Source organism: Coturnix japonica, chromosome Z (genome assembly GCF_001577835.2).
Source record: "Coturnix japonica isolate 7356 chromosome Z, Coturnix japonica 2.1, whole genome shotgun sequence".
Taxonomy (NCBI): domain Eukaryota; kingdom Metazoa; phylum Chordata; class Aves; order Galliformes; family Phasianidae; genus Coturnix; species Coturnix japonica.
The window spans coordinates 19581392-19601922 of NC_029547.1; the positions used below are offsets into that span (position 1 = coordinate 19581392).

Genomic DNA, 20531 nt, shown 5'->3' on the forward strand with positions numbered 1-20531 from the left:
TAAGGCCACCAAGTTTGTCAAGCATGACTATTTCTTGGTGAAGCTGTGTTGGTTACCAGCAATCACCTCATCTTTATTTTCCATGTGCCCTAGAAGGGCCTTCAAGACGACCTGCTCCATGATCTTGCCTGGCACAGAGGCAAGACTGACTGGCCTGTAGTTCCCTGGAACTTATTTTTTTCCTTTCTCGAAACTGAGAGTTATGTTTCCCCTTTTCCAATCAGTGGGTACTTCACCAAACTGCCATAACCTTTCAAATATGATGGATAGCGGCATGGAAACTTTATCTTCCAGTTCCCTCATACCCTATGGATAGATTTCATTGGATCCCATAGGCTTGAGCACCTTCAGGTTTTTTAGATGGTCTCAAACCTGATCTTCACTTACAGCAGGCAGATCTTCTATCTCCCACTTCTTACCTTTGCTTTCTGCAGCTTGGGCAGTGTGGCTAGAGCCCTTGCCAGTGAAGACTGAGGCAAAGAAGTCATTGAGCACCTCAGCTTTCTCTGTATCCCTCATGATCAGATCTCCAGTTTCCTTCCAGAGAGGGCCCATATCTTCTCTGGCCTTCCTTTTATCACTGATATACCTGTAGAATTTCTTCTTGTTCTCCTTTATGTCTCTGGCTAGACTAAATTCTAACTGGGTTTTAGTTTTCCTAACCTAATACATATAATAACATATATAAATAAATATTTAACATATATGTGGCATGTATAAATTACATTTACATATACATACATAGGTATGTGTGTATAAGTCGCTTCAAAAGTAATGCCGCCTACTTCTTTCTTTGGAAAGCACAACAGATACAATGAGAACAATAACACTATTTGACAGAACAAATTCTCAGCTCAAAATGGTTTTTCAGTGTAGTCACCACTGTTAGCTATATATTTTTGCCAGTGTGAACAAAAGCCTGCATGCTGTGTTCATAAAAATCTGCACTGGTGGAGGTGATCCACTGTTGCTGTCACCACTGCTGAAATGTACCACCCACCACTTCACTGTGCTCACACCCATAGTTTGTCCTCCAGAAACATAAAGCAAGCTTTGAAATGTCAGTGGGTACCATTTGTACCTCATGGAGAAATTCAGTTGCACACCTTTGCTTCTTGAACATTTCTGTGTCGGACACTATTCTGTCAGACTGCCCCTCTGCTGCCATCTGCCACACAGCAACAAAATATGATGGAATATTAGCAGAAGGTTTCAACTGCTACTGATCCTGCTGTATTGCCATCATCTACCTCCAGTGTCAAGGGCCAACATCATAAAATTTCAGAGCAGCCTTCATTCATGGCTGGCCACACAGATCATAGATAACACACAGAGCACTCCCATGGCAAAGTAGGATGGACACCCACTAGCAACAGCATGTAGATGCATACATATACATATATGTATGCTGCCGGGCTGGGCCAGCTGTCCCCCTGTCACAGGCACAGGTAGATTTTCGCTTAACCCGTGACAGTATGAGAGGGATGTATATCACTCTGTCAGCTCTGATACCCCACAGCCATTTTAGTAGGTACAAACCCTTTGTACAGAGGCAGACACATAGCTGGCCAGGACTTTCCTGGCTACCCACCCTGAAATTCCCCTTAGAAACACCTCATGCACCCAAGCTACCTAATCTACTTGTCAGCTGACCTGGCTCAAACTTCACCAGTGCATTCTTTGCACCTCCTCCTCCACATCCCAGCATGTGTTCTGCACTCATATGTGTCCAAAAGCATCAGCCCATAGTGATTGATTTCAGGCCAGGACAGTAGGGTTGAGGCAATTCTGTGAGAGGCCTGGAGCTAGTGTCTCTTTTTCTGAGTCCTTAGTTTGGGTTCCTGCCTTTCTTTGTATACCTGTGCTCCTCTATGTTTGTGTAGGTGTGTGTCTGACAGGCTGATGGCTCCTGTGATAGGCCTTTGAGCAGCCAGGGCCAGGATATTCTTTGGGCGTCCATTGCTTCCCCATGCTACCTAGTGAATGTCACATAATTTAACACTAACAAATGGTCCTGTATAACAGTAACTTCACAGTGGAGATGCTCCGTGCTAGTGACGGTGCCTTGCAGCATTGCAGCCACACATCTGACTAGGGCTGGGTGTTTGTGAACCAAACTCCATCACACTGTGCAAATACACCCAGCACACTCCCTGCACACACACACAGCACAGGTGCCAGGAAAATCATATGAAACTCTTGCATGTTCAGAGGCACAAGATTACCCTGGTTCTCAAAGGTTAGCCTCCTGATTTTTATTTTTTTGAAATGTTTGTCCTTTTGTTCTTGCATTCAGTGTCCCTACTAGGACCAAGTTCTTCATTCAACTGATTCTTTTGCAGAGCTCAAGCAGAGTCTAACCAGAGAATAGGCATGTCCCTTTAAGCTCATACCTGTCATACAATGTGCTGCAATGTAGATCTTTTACAGACTCAGTCATGAAGGCTTTTCACTATGCTTGGTAATAGCTATAAATGACTGTCAGGGTGTTAGGTTTTTTTTTTTTCTCCCGACTTGGAGCAGGTTGTGCAAGGTAATAGTGTCTTGAGTCTTTATACCTGTGTTCACCATTTTAAGCATTGTAATACTCACTTTGCAACCTGTATGCTCATTAAAAATGAGGTAATAGTAGATAAATGGCTTTGCCTAGGCAACACTGCTTTTATTCTCTCCAGTAAATGACAGAAGAGGCAGCAATACAAAATCCTGTTGAACGTTATTGATCTAATAAGCAATATTGAGTATATTTCTGAAAGAAAAATACCTTCTGAACTAGTGAGAATTACAAGGTATTTCCTAGATGCAGAAATAGGATGTACATATAAGCAATGAGCACTGTTTAACACTGCCTTTCCTTTAGGCTTTGTTTTAAACAAAGTCTGGTTGAAAAAAATGTCTTTTGAGCATTTTCTTCAGACAGGATTTCAGTCCATCAAACAAAGCAAAAAGCCTCCATCTTATCTTTGGTAATCTTCTGTAACAGTAGTCCAAGATGACTTTGGAGATTTATTGATGTAACTGTACAATATTTTGTACTGTTACAGCAAAATACAGTGCTGTTTTAGAATGAAAAAATAGCTTTGCTTTACTTAGCATTCAGCAAGTACTCTCCTGATAAGGATTCTGGCAGAATAGTACTGGGAGAAAAAGTCTTGTGTTGATCACTGAAAGTAATGGATCATTGAATTCCTGCATTAATCTGCCCCTCTGGTGTCTATACATTATAAAAACTCAGGCATGTTGCAGATTGTCTGCATACCATACAACTACAATGTGAAAGATTTACAGGGTAAATTACTATTGACATACATGAGGGCAGTGAGACTGAACAAGAATTGCTGTGTTCAGCTAACTGCAAATATCAGCTTTGCCTTTTCATATCTTAAATCTTCCTGAGGCTAAAGTTCTTTACAAGGACAATGTTTTGTGTTTTGGTTTAATCAGAAGCCTCAGTCATTTGAAAGGACATATATGCAAGGAACAGCAGAATCTCTTTTGTAAATGACCTGTGTGTTGGCTTTTGTGGAGAACTGTAGGCAAAAAATCCATAGAAGCCATTAGTGGAAATGTGTGTCTAAAAGAAAACATAACAGTGATAAGCCTATTATGCTCTTTGAATCCATGCTCCTGCTGATGTGAGATTGAGTGGGGATATATTTGCCTGATTTTCGCAGTCAGTCAGATGTATCCTTGCACTACAGAGTCCTTTTCAAAACATGAGCCCTTGGAAGCATTATCAAAGACAAGATCTCCTTTCCTGTTGCTTAAAAAAAATCCACAACTAGATGAGGTGTTAGAAAACCAGATAGATATGTCTGAGAATAAAATAAATGGCCTTGGTAATGAGAAGCATTTGAATGCACAGGACAGTAATTCAGATAATGAAAAATCTCAGCTGGCTTTGGTAATATGAAGTGTTTTATATTCTTAAGCAAAATAATAATAATAATAACAATAACAACAACAACAATAATAATAATATTTATATTATTATATAAAATTATATTTGTATTATTATATATAATAATAATAACAATAATAATAATTGTTATTATTGTTGTTATTATTATTATTATTATTATTTAAAAATGGAGAAGATTAAGTAGAACGGAAGTGTGCAAACAAGGTTAAATTAATTCTCTTTACATTAGCGTGAAAATATTCTCCAGGACATAATGCTTCATTCATCAGTTTATGATATTTCACCTTTGCAGATGTGGTGGTTTCTCAGTGATGGCAGCTAAGCTTCGCCGTGCTGCTCACTCACTTTCCCTCTCTCCCTTCTCAAAGGAACAGAAAGAGAAAATATGAAAATATTACAGAATATGCAATCGATTCCTTCTGTGAAATTTAATACTTTTACTATGCATTTTGCTTCTGAAACTACCTCAATTTCCTATGAAGTTGCTATGGTGACAAATGTAATTCTAGTTAAAATATAATAATAATCCTTTTTTCCTTAACCACAAATTTCTGAAGAGCTCAGCATGGTTTCATAAGATCATTTGTACCAAAATGAATTCATGGTGCCCTTTTCCCTGAGCAGTTCTATCTTTAGTAAAAGTGTAAATGGAAGTTTGACCTCACAGTACCTTAAGATAGCTTTCTCAAATTATTACAGATTTTTAACAGAGTTAAAATACCACAGTGTGCATTTCTTCAATGAAAGATCTGGGCAGGTCCAAGGGGACAATCTGCAACAAGAATAACTCGAGCTTCCTTCATCTTTTTTCTGGTCACTCTGGTGAAGCAGAACAACACTAAAGTCAGTATGACCCTTCCATTCCAAACTGTTCTTCCTTGCACAACAGGCCCATCACACGTGGGTGGAGGCAGCTGCAGCAGGCTGTTTCAGTTCGTGCCAGCAGGCCATCGATGTTGTACATGGGTACAAAGACAGCCTGAGGCAGCTTTTGCCTACATCCATCCTTCTCAACTCATGATAAGCACAGACAGATGGGAAGATACGATCCATAGTACACCGTGGTCCTTTCTTGTTTATGAATCATTCTGCCGTTACTGAGTCTCACTATACAGAGGAAAAAGTGACATTATGAAAAGGGGTCACTAGCGAACTAGCACCTACAAGAGCCATCTTCCAACATGTTTGGATGGCAAATTTTTGATGCTATGTAATCTTTTCTTACAGAGACCTAGAGCCCTGGTATACAACGTGTATCCCCTACATGTGGTTGAACAGGCTGTTTTCTATTCTAGGGCAGTTTTCCATAGCACACTGTATTGTCCAAAGAGATAGGGGTGCTCTTCATTTCTCTGTCCTTTGATTCTATTGGGGGAGAAGAATATTAACACCCTACCAAGATCTTGAGACAGAATGTAAAGCCAGGCATGGCCAACTCCAAAACAAAATGTAAGCACTTAGAGCAATATTATTGCTCCCTGTGCTGTATTCAGAGACAGGTGTTGCTCTCAGTTAGAAGAGACTGCCAGCAGCATCACTGCCAACTGAGTCTGGAGTCTTGGCATTAAAGTTTCCTTCTTACAGAGGTCTGAGTATCAGCAGAGCAGCTGAGAGGTGCTACAAGGTAGCATGTTCCTATGCTGCCCTTTAGCTGCACCCCATTCATATCACAGAGGAGATCTTCATAGGATGTGCTATTTCACTACCAGTCCTCAAGGTCATCATAGAGTTTCAAGGCCTGGGAAACTTCAGTGTGGCTGTAGACAAGATTAGAGCTTGAATAATTTAAATGGAACATAAGTTGAAGTTCAGTCTCAGCCCCTGACCATGGCTTAATGTACAGTATGAACGTTGCTGCCCTGCCAGGAAATCAAAGAGCCACTATGGAATGTGCTGGAGAGAAATAGCAGAAGACAAAATGTCTTTGAAGTTTTGCTGATAAGTTTAGATCTTAATTTTAAAAGGTGAAAGATAAGATATGAATAAGCTGCTGATTTTGTTTCAAGGCTATTGCTTTTAGATGATAAGGTTTGCATTAAAATGTGAAAATACTTTTTTTAATTGCATGGGAGAAAGTGACACTGCTTCTTTCTAAAAATATAGGAAGAATGTTCATGACGGGGAAATACTGAAAGACTGATTTGTTTTAACATTAAAAGTTAAAGCTATAATTCCTAAAAAGATAATCCTTTGTTTATTTGAGATTCAGAATTAAATCATGTTACCTTATATGTCAAAATCAGTATTGTCTTTCTTTTTGCTGGTTACAGTTCTCTTTGAAATTGATTTAAGGAGAATTTGCTTTGCTTTGACTTATCTTTTTCTCTCTTTTCTTTCTTTTCAGGTCAACTCAAATCAAAACATACTCTTGGGATAATGCCCAGGTTATTTTGGTGGGTAACAAATGTGACATGGAGGATGAGAGGGTAGTCTTCACTGAGAGAGGAAAACATTTAGCAGAGCAACTTGGTAAGAAAAAAAAAAAAAAGACAAAAGCTTTATGCCTGCTTGTAAGAATGCTCAAAGTAATCTCATTAATTGCTATTGTGCTTGTAATGGAATGTTCATGAAACACTGTACAGAAATGTTTTTGAATTTGAATTCAAAAACATTTGAATGTTTTTGAACATTCAAATGTTCAAATGTACAACTGTACAGCACCTCCTTTTTGTTTCTGCAGGCTGCGGTCTAAGCTGTCTGTGATATCACTAAAACATTAACATCATTAGAATAGACATGTCCGGGAATGACCTTATGCAGAACTGTGACATGTTATCTAAAAATGACCATAAGATCACTGCTGGCTCAGAGGCTGGATTAGATTTAAGACACCTGATATAACATTCCTTATGCTGTTGCTTAGATAGGAAGAAAATTATCAGTTTTGTGATAAAATTATGTATGTGTCTATATACGTATATAATGTGTCTAGGTAGTTACAGCCATAGGCAGGTATGTTTTAGTGAAGGGAGATGTAAAACAAAAAAATAGAAAGGAGAGGATAGACTGCAGAAATATTTTACTCTAAACATCATATAGTCCTCCTGAGAAGCTGAACATGTGGACTGTGGTTTTCACAGCCAATAATCCCAAACAGGAAAACATCAATAATCAACTCCCAGTGCAGAACAGGTAGTTTACACAGGTGTAAATAAGATGACTGTCTCTTTCACAGTGTCTTCTTCCAGGAGGCAAATGTGCCCACAGAAAACTGCAGAACTGTGGACATTTCTGTTCTGTCTGATCCTGCTCAGCAGCGATACACTTTCATAACGGCAAGTGTTTTGGGGGTGACTGGCCATACTGTGATGGAAAGATCCCCGAAGCATCATAATACTTTTGTTTGTTTGTTTGTTTGTTTGTTTGTTTTTAATAAGTTCTAGAATTGTTTATCCCATCAAATAACTTCATTGGAATGGCTAATCTTCATATCACTTCTATCTCATAAAGCATTACATATGTGTAAAAGCACACCTCATACTATGTGCAATTAAAAAATAAAAAATAAAAAATAGTTGCCATAACACCCTACTGTAACAGTGATACCTTTCTTTACAGAAATCCCTTCTGCACTGTATGTACATCTATAATGTGTTCTTCACTTTGTGAACACTTACTTACAGTCATAGAATCATAAGGTTGGAAAGGACCTACATGATCATCTTGTCCAACCATCCTCCTGTCACCATAGCTACCACAAGCCACTAAACCAGATCTCATAGCTTCTCATCCAGATGCCTATTGAACACTGCCAGGGATGGTGACTCCACCACCTCCCTGGGCAGCCATTCCAGTGCCTGACAACTCTCTGAGAGAAAAAGTTCTTTCTTATGTCTAATCTAAATATCCTCTGCTACCACTTGTGGCAATTTTTTCTGGTTCTGTTTGTTGCCTGGGAGAAGAGGCCAAACCCCCCTTCATCACAACCTCCCTTCAGGAAGTTGTAGAATGCAGTGAGGTCTCCCCTGAGCCTACTCTTATCCAGACTAAGCAATCCCAGCTCCTTCAGCTGCTTGTCATAAGATTTGTGCTCCAGACTCCTCACCAGTTTTGTTGCCCTTCTCTGGACACATTCCAGGGCCTCAGTGTCTTTCTTGTAGTGAACACAGTACTCAAGGTGCAGCCTCACCAGTGCTGAGTACAGGGGGATGATTACCTCTCTGCTCTTTCTGGCCACACTATTTCTAATGCAGGCCAGGATGCTGTTTGCCCTCTTGGCCACCTGGGCACACTGTTGGCTCATGTTCAGCTGAGCAACAACCTACACCCCTAGGTCCCTTTCCTCTTCACAGTCATCCAGCCACTCTGCTCCAAGCCTGTAGCACTGTTTGGGGTTATTGTGGCCAAGGTGCAGGATGTGGTACTTGGCCTTGTTGAACCTCATCTCATTCTCTTCAGCCCAACAAACCAGCTTATCTAGATCGCTCTGAAGGACCTCCCTACCCTCAGGTAGATCCACACCACCTCGCAACTTGGTGTCTTCTGCAAACTTACTGAGGGTACACTCAATCCCCTCATCCAGGTTATCAGTAAAGATATTAAACAAGGTGGGCCCCGGTACTGACCGCCGGGGGACATCACTTGTAATGGGTCGCCAGCTGGACTTAACTCCACTAACCACTACCCGTTGGACACGGCCCTTTAGCCAGTTCCTTACCAACGAAGGGTATACCTGTCCAGGCCACAGGCATTCAATTTCCCCAGGAGAATACTGTGAGAAACCATGACTAGGGGAAATGGTTTTAAGTTAAAAGAGGGAAGATTTAGGTTGGATGTTAGGGGAAAGTTCTTTACTAGAAGAGTGGTTAGGTCCTGGAACAGGCTGCCCAGGGAGGTTGTGGATGCCCCGTCCTTGGAGGTGTTCAAGGCCAGGTTGGACGGGGCCCTGGGCAACCTGATCTAGTAAAGGCGTATGTTTGGTGGCCCTGCTAGGCAGGGGGGTTGGAACTACATGATCCTTGAGGTCCCTTCCAACCCAGGTAATTCTGTGATTCTGTGATTCTGTGAAAGGCTTTGCTGAAGTCTAGGTAGACTTCATCAACTGCCTTTCCCTCATCTACCAGTCTGATCACCCAGTCATAGAAGGGGATGAGACTGGTCAACTATGACCTACCTTTCATGAACCCATCCTGGCTGGGCCTGATCCCCTGGACACCACACGTGTTTTGTTTGATCTCACCCAAGATGACTTGCTCCATAACTTTCCCTGATACCAAGGTCAGTCTGACAGGCCTGTAGCTCCCCACATCCTCCTTGTAGCCTTTCTTGTAGATGGGAGACACATTGGCAAGCCTCCAATCCTCTGGGACCTCTCCAGATCACCAGGAATGTTAATCAATGGCAGAAAGCAGCTCAGCAATTACCTCTGCCAACTCCCTCGACATCCGAGGGTGCAGCCTGTCCAGTCCCATGGACTTGTGACAGTCCAGATGGAGGAGGAGCTCTCTGTCTCCACCTGAATCACCAGGGGTGTATTCTGCATAGCATCCCAGACTTCCAGATCAGGGCATAAAATGCCCTGAAGATAACTGATCTGCCTATTAAAGGCAGATGTAAAGAAGGTGTTGAGGACCTCAGCTTTCTCCATGTCCTCAGTGGTCACATTCGCTGCTGCATCAAGTAAAGGATGGAAATTTTCCTTGGTTCTTCTCTTACCTCTGATATATTTGTAAAAGGATTTCTTATTCCCTTTTACTGTAATGGCCTGTCTGAGTTCAAATTGGGCTTTTGTCTTCCTAACCTCCTCCCTGCATGCATTAGCAACTTCCTTGTAATCTCCCCAGGTACCCCTGCTTCCAGAGGACATCGATTATTTTTCTTCCAGACCCTCAACAGTAGTTCCCAGTTCATCCACACCAGTCTTCTCCTGTGGCTCACTTCACAGCATTCAGGGACAGCCTATTATTGTGCCTTTAAGATTTCCATCTTGAGGAGTGTCCAGGCTTCCTGGACCCCTTTACCCATAAGGAGCGACTCCCAAGGGACTCATGCTACAAGCATCCTGAACAGGTCAAAGTCTGCCCTCTGGAAGTTCAAGAGAGCAGTTTTGCTTGTCACCCTTCTGACATCTCCAAGAACAGAGAATCTTACAATGTTGTTGTCACTCTGCCCAAGAGTCCCCAACCTGCATATCTCCCACCAGTACTTCACTGTTAATGAAGATCAGGTCTAGCAAGGCACCACCCCTGGTAGGTTCTCGTACCAGCTGTGTAAGGAAGGTATCTTCCACATACTCTGGAAACCTCTTGGACTTTATGTTTATTCATTTCAGTAGGATCAAGGTCTTTAGTGGAGAAAAAATTACAGAAAAAAAGAAAAGAAAAAGAAAAAAAAGAGTGAAGAGATAGATAGATAGATAGATAGATAGATAGATAGATAGATAGATAGATAGATAGATAGATATGAAAACTCTTGTTTCAGGTTTTCAAGCAAACACTGACTGCAGAGATTTAGAATTTACTCTTCATTGAAGCAGATTATACTGTATCCCCATCTTTAACTACTCAGGGATTTTCCTTTAGTCCTGTGGCTATCTCAAGGGCATGCTGGATAACTTGTGTGTTTGATCAAGTATGTCATGTTCTGTGCTCAAACTGCACACAAAAATGTTTATATTTTTTCTGTACAGCTGTAATCATTTCTTATATCTGCCCAGTGGCTGAGGGAGATGACGTCAGGGAAAGCAGAACAAGTTCCACTGAATTACATGGAAGCATTCTTGCCAGTTTGAAGGGCACTGAGTTGTGTCACATACTGGGACTTTCTTTTCTTTCTCTGTTCATGAGCTGATAACCATTCCTGCAGGCAAGCTTAAAAATAATAAACAAAATAAAAAACAAAACAAAAACAAAACAAAAAAACCATCTTATATATATATTTTTTGTCCAGCAAGACTTTTTTAAGACTCTGAGCCCTTTGTATGTTGTGGTCCACAGTGTTAAGAACAATCTCAATGATAAGCAAGCTTAATATATGAGTCCTGTACAAAGAACAGGCTAGGAAACACAGTTCTCAAGTGAGGTTTTATTTTGAACTCTGGTTTATTTGAAGTCAGCTCAAGAATTGATATGTGCATTTGGGGCCAGGTTTTTAAAAGGTCAACACATGAAAAGAAATAATGGCTGTTTAATGCCCTGGAAAAGACAGTTAATAACCTCAGTTTCTGTTAGAAAACTGGGCCTCCTTGTGGCTGCTGAGCTCCATGAAAAGCTTAACCTTCAGTTGTATTAAAGAGATGTAATCAATGATTTTTTTATCAGTCCTGGTTTATTTCCCAAGCATAACTCAAACTGACAGTGGGTCTCAGTAACCTGCTACTGCCTGGCTAAACTAGCCGTGTATCTTGTGCTAGCTCCACATAGCTCCCTCACAGTGATAACAGAAGTTCAGGAGAGATGTAGGGAATTGCTAACAAAACTGAATTTCTAAGAATTATCCAAGAGAAATTTTCTAATCAAATCTGCCCTTGAAGTGAAATGAATAGAATGGTGATTATAACACGTCTTATTTTCATTTACATATTTTAAAGCTTTTTGTGAATGAAATATGGTCATCACTGGGATCTGTCACCAAAGGTCATAGCATCAAACTGCAGACAACATAATCTATGGTAACAACCAGAAGTAGGCGCACTGGGAAGGCACTTTTATAAAAGGGCAAGCAAACAGACAACACTTACGTGCTTTAAGCATATTAGTGAGAAAAGTTTGAAATTTTCCTGAAAATCCTGTGAATGTACGCACATTTACCAGCTGCATTATTCACACAGCTTTTTTGAGACATTGATCTCATGCATCTCAACCGAGTTCAAAGCTTCCTAACTTCATAAAAGTTTGCTGTCACTTGTCAGAACAGAAATGAAAAGAATGACTCACAGATGGCATGATTTTCTTGGTTCCTTTTATTGGTAATCAGTATGATATATTGTGATCTACATTCTGGCAAAGGTTTAGCAAGCAGGGTTGTGTGCAGAGCTTTGAATACACACTGAGTAACTGCACATACAAATGAATGATTGCATGTGTAGTTCAACATACGGTTTCCCTATTTACTTATGCCATATTGCTGTGCCTGCATAGTGAGTGGATAATTTTGTGTGTGTGCTTGCCTGTGGTTGTTTATTTGCTTCTGTACAATTCGTATTTGCTGTATTTGTATGCTACAAATTATTTAAGCATTCATTAGCTTTTAATTAGAAGTTCTGCCATTAGAATGTATGCTGTATCCTCAAGGCCACAGCTTCTAAGATTGATGCAGTACAGTCCTGCTATCTGTCCAAGCCACATTGTGCTCATGCAGCACCGGACACCAGGGGAATATGTCATAGTCTGCCTCAAATGTCTGTCTGTCTTGGTCCTCGAGGTACTATCCCACCTATTTGGTTTGGGCTGGTTAAGTCTCTGGGAAACAGATGTTGTATGCTAGAAACACTGTCTGGAAGGGACCCCTGTTAATTACCTATTGTTATGTCCTGCTAATATACAGCTCTGTCTGTGAGCTCTGTTGAGCAGCTTTCAGGGAAATGTTATTTCCAACACTTGAATTTTTCTCTGCCTCCATGTTTCTTCCTTTCTAACACCCAGGTCCCTCAGGGCTTGGGCAGCCAGTACTTGTGACCATGCCCTAGGGTGCATTTGACTGCTTTGTAAATATATCCTGCCAGTCTCCCCCAGAAGCCACTAAACATTGTCAGAAAACAAAATGAAATATGTCCTTTATAGGTGAGCTCTTATATTTCCTTCTGCAATTGCAGGCTGAAGCCATTCCACATTGAATTCAGTGTGCCTCCACAGCGTGTCACTCACAAAATGTTAATCCTTAGATTTGACTTTAAAGTCAAAGCTGATGACTTCTAAACACACTTTATTTTGCAAATCTGCTCTTTCCCCTCCTCTCTCCATCCATTCTCCTGTCATCTCTTCTGGACTATTTATCTCTTCTTGTCTTTATTTTCATCTTTTTATTTCTTTCCTCTTCTTGATTCACAGTAGTTTAAAAATAAACACTAACAATAAACAAACAAACAAACAAATTTAAAAAAAAAAAAAAGCCAAATTCAGACCACCTTGCATTTTTAATTTCCATGTTGCTCTTGGCTTCAGCATGAGGAGTGTCAAGGACCTGAGTGTAATTAGATTTCTTCTATTTAAATCCATCTAGAATCCCAGCAAGCACAAAAACAGAGCTCTTCTCAGTGCTTACATGGTGTGTAACTCATTACCCAGCCTTGCTGTGTGACCCTGCCAAGCCTTCATGACCAAGTCCACTGCTGAGAGGTGACAGGGACATGACCTGTTTTGAATCCTGCACAGCTTGAGCACAAGACACTGGGTCTTGTGTCAAGACTGGGGTGAACCTCTACTTGCTCTGAGCACTGAGCAACAGCCCTATTAGGCAAATGTGAATCAGACAGCAACTGAAGAGACATTTTTATGGCTATAATTTTGGAATGTAAATTGGGAACCAAGTGGGACTTGGAACCTCATCATAAGGCTTAGTATAACAGCAAGCTCTCTTTTGCTTCTATGGCTGGCTGGAGGCTGGGTACAGAAGTCAGGGTCACTGACATCTTCAAATGCATGCACATACAGTCTTGCCCAACTATGCATTAAAAATGAAAATAATTGGGTTATGCAGAAATATGGCTCTTTCAAATTCCCCCCGTCACTGCCAGAAGGAGACAGACTGACAGCACTGAAAACTTTCAGTATTCTGCTAAGTTACAGCACAAGAGGAGCATTAGTAGAGCAATTAAAAGCTCAAAAGCACCTGACCCAGGATGTTTTTCTACAGGGGGAAAATGCCAACCTGCTTTTCCTTTCAGGGACTCAATGACACATTACAGGAGAGTTAAGATATTATGTTTGCTCACCAAATGTCTAAAGTCAATCACGTCAACAAACAAACAAAAAGTTATTTGCCACTAATTTACTTTAGTCATCCTTCGGCTTATTTATTTATTTATTTATCTATCTATCTATCTATTTATTTATTTATTTATTTATTTATTTATTTATTTATTGGTTTGGCCTCCTTATGGGATGGGCAAATGCCACAGAACTTCTGTCAACAATGTTTACATTAACTCTAAACTGAATTATACTAAAACACTGATCACTGCTGAAATAGAAATAACAATGTCCAATTTGGGGTTTTATGTTATTTTAATACTTTTCTTAACATATTCTTGCCCACAGTCCTGTTTGGTCCATCCAGTAGGCCTGCAAAGCAGAGCACAATGTAGGCAGGTCTTTTAGACAACTTGCAGTTGCAGGCAATGTTTGAACAGTGGTGACCACCTTCTTTTAGCTCGGCTCCCCAGGAGAGATGATCTTTGCAATGATGCCACATGTGCCTGTCTCTCTGTGTCACTATTTGAGATAGGGCTAGAGGTCTCTAAGACTCAGGCAGCTCTAAGGAAGTAGACAGTTAAGCAGAGGAGAAAGATCATGCAGTTGCCTTGACTCACAGCCTACAATGTGAATGGAAAGCTTATTAGGTACTATTCACAGCAGGATTGAAGATAAGTGCCTGCCAGTGTCCCTTAGAACTGACCACAGGATACAAATCTAGGAAAACAAGGCATTAGTTCCTCTCCTTTATGACTTCATTAAATGATTCATTCCTACAGTTTCCTGGACTTTGCCAATTGTAAGCCACTGTCTTACAAAGGAAGCAGGTTTCTGCAGTCACTTCTTGCTCTGACATTGCACTGCAATGTCATACTGCTCCTCAGAATACTGGGTTGAACTGGAAAGAGCAGAACTAAAGAGCACTGTTCAACCTTGCATAGAATAACTATGAGGGAAATGCAGCCTTGAAGACATCTGTTAAACATAGCATAGCATCATGGGGGATAAATAAAATTGTCTTCATTATGGACACTCTGAAACCAGAAGGCCTTTCTGATCAGCTGGTGAAACATTACTACAGCTCTTATCTGTGTTGTGCCTAAAATTTGCTAGTTAGCATGTTCTCTTGATGTCACGTTGTTTTGGGAATATGAGAGTGTGCACAGCGTTCTTTCTTTTGCACAAAGTTCTTTCTTTTTCTTCCTCATTTTTTGAAAGCAGGCATAAACAAGTGCTAATGAGTGATGATGGAGCCTCTGCAGAGCTAGTACACATGCAAGGCAGAGAGAGAAGAAAATAAGTAAATTAGACTGTTCATGTGCTTCAGGGGTGCTAATGAAACTATTCTATATGCACTATAGATCACCAGGTGGGCAACAGCAGCATACCAGTGTTCTGGTCAGCCACTATTCCTGCAGCATGCCAGCTGTCTCTGCGTCAGTGCCAAGGGGCAGAGGGTAGAAAGTAAAGAGAACTGTGGAATGACAGCAGAGTGAAACAACAAAAAGGGATTTAAATGATGCACCCTCATTCATCTTCCACACATAATGTTCATATGCTCAGGCGGCACTTTGATATTTTGTATTTTCTTGTTTTCACTTCCATTCTGCCTAACATACCTATGTACAACTTGGGCTTTTTCATATCTTTCCAGTAACATATTCTGAGTGATCTCATCCAGTTCTACAGTACAGATCATCATGGGTGGTAGGATCACAGCATTCCTTGAGCTCTGCTGCCTTCAGTGTTGCCAGGGAGTTGCCTCACTTCAGTGTCATGGTTGCACAGAAAGTCTTTCTTCTCAGTTAATAATAAGCAGTAAAAAAAAATCCTGAAGACCACACTAAAAGGCATATATCTGAGGGCAGCATGCATCAGCATATTAGTAACTCACAGTCTCGCAGCACTACTAGTGAAGTGTTTGCAAAATGAGCCAGGAAGAGAGCAGAGATCACCAGGAAAAAAAAAAAATCTGCAAAATAACCCATAACAAAATGAAAAACAATCACAAATAAGGAGTTTTTATGTGTCTCAGAAAGTATTTTTTCTGCTGGAAAAAAAATACCCCCTATCTTGCTGAAACCATTCCATAGATATTCAGACAGAATTTCTGTTAAAAAGAAATAAATTAAGTCACTTGCATAAGGCAATACACACCTGGGGAATTTAATTCCTTGAACAGAATGGTTAGGAAACTCTGTCGCAAGATCATGTAGGTTCCATGGAGCCTTTAGATCCTCAAGTCCAGCCATCCTCCTAACATGATCAAGTCCACCATTAAAATATTTCATGAAGTTCCACATCTAGAGGTCTTGGATGCCTCCAGGGACAGCAAGTCCACTGCATCCTTGTGCAGACTGTTGTAATACCTTAGCAGACTTTTTGTGAGCAAATTCTTCTTTATATCCAACCTAAACCTTCCCTGTATCTACTTGAGGCCATTTCCTCATCTCAATTGAGAAAAAGAGACCAACACCCAGAGAGCAATGAGGTCTCCCCTCCTTTTCAACAGACAAGACAACTCCAGTTCCCTCAGCTTCCACTCATAGTTCTTGTTTTCCAGTCCCTTCACCAGCTCTGTTACTCTTCTCTGAATGGGTTCCAGCACATCCACAACCTACTTGCAGTGTGAAGCCTGTAACAGGCCACAGAATGTCAGGTATGTTCTGTATCACCAAGCCAAGGACAGGACAGTCACTTTTCAAGGCCTGCTGACCACACAATTTCTGATGCTGGTCAGGAGACCGCTGGCCTTCTTGGCCAGTTGGTTGCACAGCTGGCTCATGTTCAGCCAGCAGTCAACTAGCCTCACCAGGTCATTTTCTTCTGGGCAACATTCCAGCCAAACTTCCCTAAGCCTACACTGCCACAAAGTACCATACTGCACCCAGTATTTAGCTTTGTTGAATGCCATAGAACTGGATGCAGCCCATCAATGCAGCCTAGTCAGATTCCTCTGCAGATCCTTCCTGCCCTCAAACATATCAGTGTTCTTCCCCAAGCTGATGTTATCTGCAAACTTAGTGAGTGTGGACTGATTACCTCATCCAGATCACTGATAAAGATATTAAAGAAAACTGGCACCAGTCCTGAGCCCTGCAGGAATTTCTTCAGCTGTGTTAGATGAGACTCTCTGAACTACTGGATGAATACTTGCAGTTTAGCTGCTCCTATGGCTGCTCTCCAATACCTGCTAATAGGTTGAAAGAGATTACTTTAAAATGTGCACAAAACATCTTTTAACTGACTACAAAAGACTGTTCTGTGTGACCCTTTCTGCATCTGCAATAACATTTTCCATAGAACATCTACAGTCACCTTACCAGTGTGCAACTGAATCCATTCTACAGCAGGAAATGCTTGTGAGGAGCCTACTGGATTGTCCATTCTCACCATTCATGGTAGTTATCAACATACATAAACATAGAAATAGTGCCTGTCAACTGGTCTGTACACAGGCAGTCTTGTTGGAAGGAACCACCTCCTGAGTGACTGAAATTTGCATCCGTACAGTTCTCATAAACAGTAAGTTCAGTACTTTGTTGTGGAGGCAGGTGGGAGTTCAGTTGCCTTTTCATAGATCAGAGCATTGTCTCAAGTCTGCATCATCTCATCTTTGCAGAGTCAGGTTGGGAAGGTTCTGGATCACATAGGAAATGAAAAAGTAGACAGAGGCAGTGTAAACACAGGCATAGACTCATACCCAACTGTACCACTATTGTAACTATAATTTTCTTCTTGTAACAAAACTATAACTGAATTCCATAGATTTCTCCACAGCTGTTCTGTTTTTCTTTGAATGAATATATTTGTGCTTGAACATGCTAAAAGTCCCTATACTACTCTGAAAAAGAGGGTTTCTGTTTTTCAGTGTAACAGAAAGCATCCTCACTATGGTACTGAACATGTTGTCTTCATCGTGTCTGTGTTACAGTATTTTCTGACATCAATCTCCTGTGTTCTTGGTGACTATTTTCTTTCCATTATCTGCTTCCTCTGCCCACATCACTTGTCTAGCTGTCTCACCTGCCATTTTGCGATCATTTCTTGTCCCAGCTATTCTGTGTTCCTGCCTTAAAAAACTGCTCAGCTTAGAGATTCATTCTTCCTATCCTTTCAGAGGCCTCGGTGTTGCAGTTCTCAAGCATCCTCTAATTGTCCATCAGCCTTTCTGATCTTTTGTCCTGCCTGTGTAATTTTCTCTCTCTTCGCTCAGTTTACATTGCATCTCTTTCCCACACATCAGATCACTGTTACTCATAAAAGTGTAGGGTTTTCTGCTTGAAAGGTGTTGGAGCTGGCAGGGAATGAAATAAATATCAAAGCAACACCCTTGCCGAGGATTAGGCAGATTACAAGGCAGTGATCCCCTCTTTTCATTTCATACTCAGTTTCATCTCTTCCTATTGATTTGAAAAGAAGAGAAATATGCAATAGGCACAAATTCTTACACATTACCCATGGGACTGTGGGAGGTGACGGAACTGGTTGGTGATCAGGAGGGACAGCCATTATCTAGGCAGTAATAATGATATTCTGTCACAGCTGCGGCTTGTTTGTATTGTAAATACAATGTGATGTTCCCAGCAGCCAAGGGAGTGACTCCAGATTTCATGCCATTTTATTGAAGTTATGCCCACACTGCAACTCAAGTGGTCCAGATTCAGGTTGCACAAGCACAGCAAGCACCTTCCCTGGTCAGGGCAGCCTGACCAACACAGGTCAGGTTGCTCTCAGAGTCTGAGTGAGATAATGGCCTGCAGTCATCCTCTTGGACTGTAGCACAGAAAGATCTTTGAAATCAAATCTAACCTCATTAGAACAGCTGCTTTCCTCCTGCTTCCTGTACAGCAGATGGTAACAGCTGTGGGAAGATCTGACTGCATTGTTGTGGCACAGAGCCACAGCCATGTTTCGGCACAGAGCAGTGCAAATGTTAAGTATCTCCTTTTCACACAGGCAGCTCCCAGTAGATCTGAAAAGTTTTCTCCTGCATGGAGCACTGTAGGAACACTGAAGCCATCAGCAAATAAGGCTACACTGGCTTGCCACATTTTCCTTCTATTTTAGAAGAAGGTGATGTGTAAGCCAAGCTAAACTATAGCAACCAAACAATTGGTTTGAGACTTAGATTAAAATCAGCCCCCAGTATATGATTTCCATACGTTCTTTTTTCCCAGTTTTCCTGCTTTCCAAAGAAATGTAGGAAAGAAAATTTTTCTAACTAATGTGCTTGGGAAAAAAAGCTCATGTCTGTGAGATTATCTTTACATTTCTTGCTGATATTGCCATAAATTACATGACTAAATCATTTTATGATATCTCTATCTCCAAGGGTTTGTTATTTAAACTAAATATGAGCATCAACATTGGCTTGTGTTTAGCTCCTACACATCTAAGTAATTTAACTTTCTGACATCTTAGCACAAGGCATTTAACATAAATTAAAATTATGAAGAATGTTCAGAACACAGAGTTAACTTTTTTGCACATACTGTGCTATCAAGCCAAGCTAGATAGAATTACCTGCTCTATCTCTAGCTATGTGAAAGCTACATGGCAAGTGGTTATAGGACTGTGCATATGTGCTATATATTATTATATCCTACTCAGATGACATGATGACATACTACTTAAGTAGTTGCATTTTAGTTTCAAGTAGCCTTTGGAAATAGATTCACTTGACACAAGATAAATAGTAAAGCTGTTTCCTGCATTTCTGTCAGGACTTGAAGTGGCTGATATTTCCTGACTAAACATGGCGCTAGGGGCACGCTGATTTTCAACACTGATTAAAAAGAATTAAAATAGATATGCAAACGTGAAGTAACTTCTGTAAGATTACCAGTGGAATAGATGTTTTGTAAACTCTCTTATTGTTGAAACCTTAAGCAGTGGAAAGACAGAAATGATAACTTGTAAATTTCGAAGAAACCCTCAAGTCAGCAATGAGGCAGCTATTAGAAAAATATGTAACATGGTCTGCAAGAGCGAAGGAAGAGTCATAGTAAACTAATAAGTAAACAAGCAAAGAAGAAAGAAATTTGAGAGAAAGAATAGAGAAGACCTGACACTGATGGAAACTTCCTGTATTGCTGAACAGCAAGTTGCAAACCTGGCAGGGAGCGGACGTGGGAGATAAGACATGGGGCAAACCTGGGCAAAAAAGAGAGCTTAGGAAAGCTAGTTCTGCTCCATATAAGCTTCTGCATTAACAATAGTTCTCATTGCTGCCTTTGAGGTAATAATCGTTGGAAATGGACAGATAAAAAGTCCTTCTCTGTAAATGAATTAATAGACAAAAAATAAACAACAAACAGTGATTATTGGTTTTATGTGGTGGTCCAATTTTTCCCCACAGATTTATCTACATCTCAAGGAGACATCAAACTGCAGAAAGCTTTCCTTGCCTTGTTTGCTTTTTTACCTGCTTGTTTCCAATATAGTTGTCTATTTTGGCACAAGGTTAATAAAACGATGCAAATGGCTTTTTCCAGCTGAATTATGCTCAGAGAAACATAATAGCTAGAGATGGAGCAGTAGATTATACCTTCACAATGGCTAATGGACACACAGGGCATTTCTAGTTTAATAGGATTCTCAAATTGTAGTCAGTATTTAGATGAAACTGTTTTAAAGTATAATTTGTTTAAGGGAATGTATTTGGGCCAGTCTGTGTTTTATCTGAGTTGTTATTAAAGCAAATGACACTAATGTAGCTGCCCTGATTGTGTGACAATTTTAACTGCTTCTGCAAT

At 40.7% G+C, this 20531-nt stretch overlaps 1 protein-coding gene across 1 annotated transcript in view; it reads left to right on the forward strand.

Moving 5' to 3' along the window:
* RAB3C (RAB3C, member RAS oncogene family) overlaps positions 1-20531 on the forward strand; it is a 125081-nt gene that overhangs the window by 96991 nt on the left and 7559 nt on the right. Inside the window, exon 4 of the mRNA XM_015848775.2 lies at positions 6267-6391. Within this exon, the coding sequence (XP_015704261.1) occupies positions 6267-6391 (125 nt within the window). The remainder of the gene's footprint in view (positions 1-6266; positions 6392-20531) is intronic.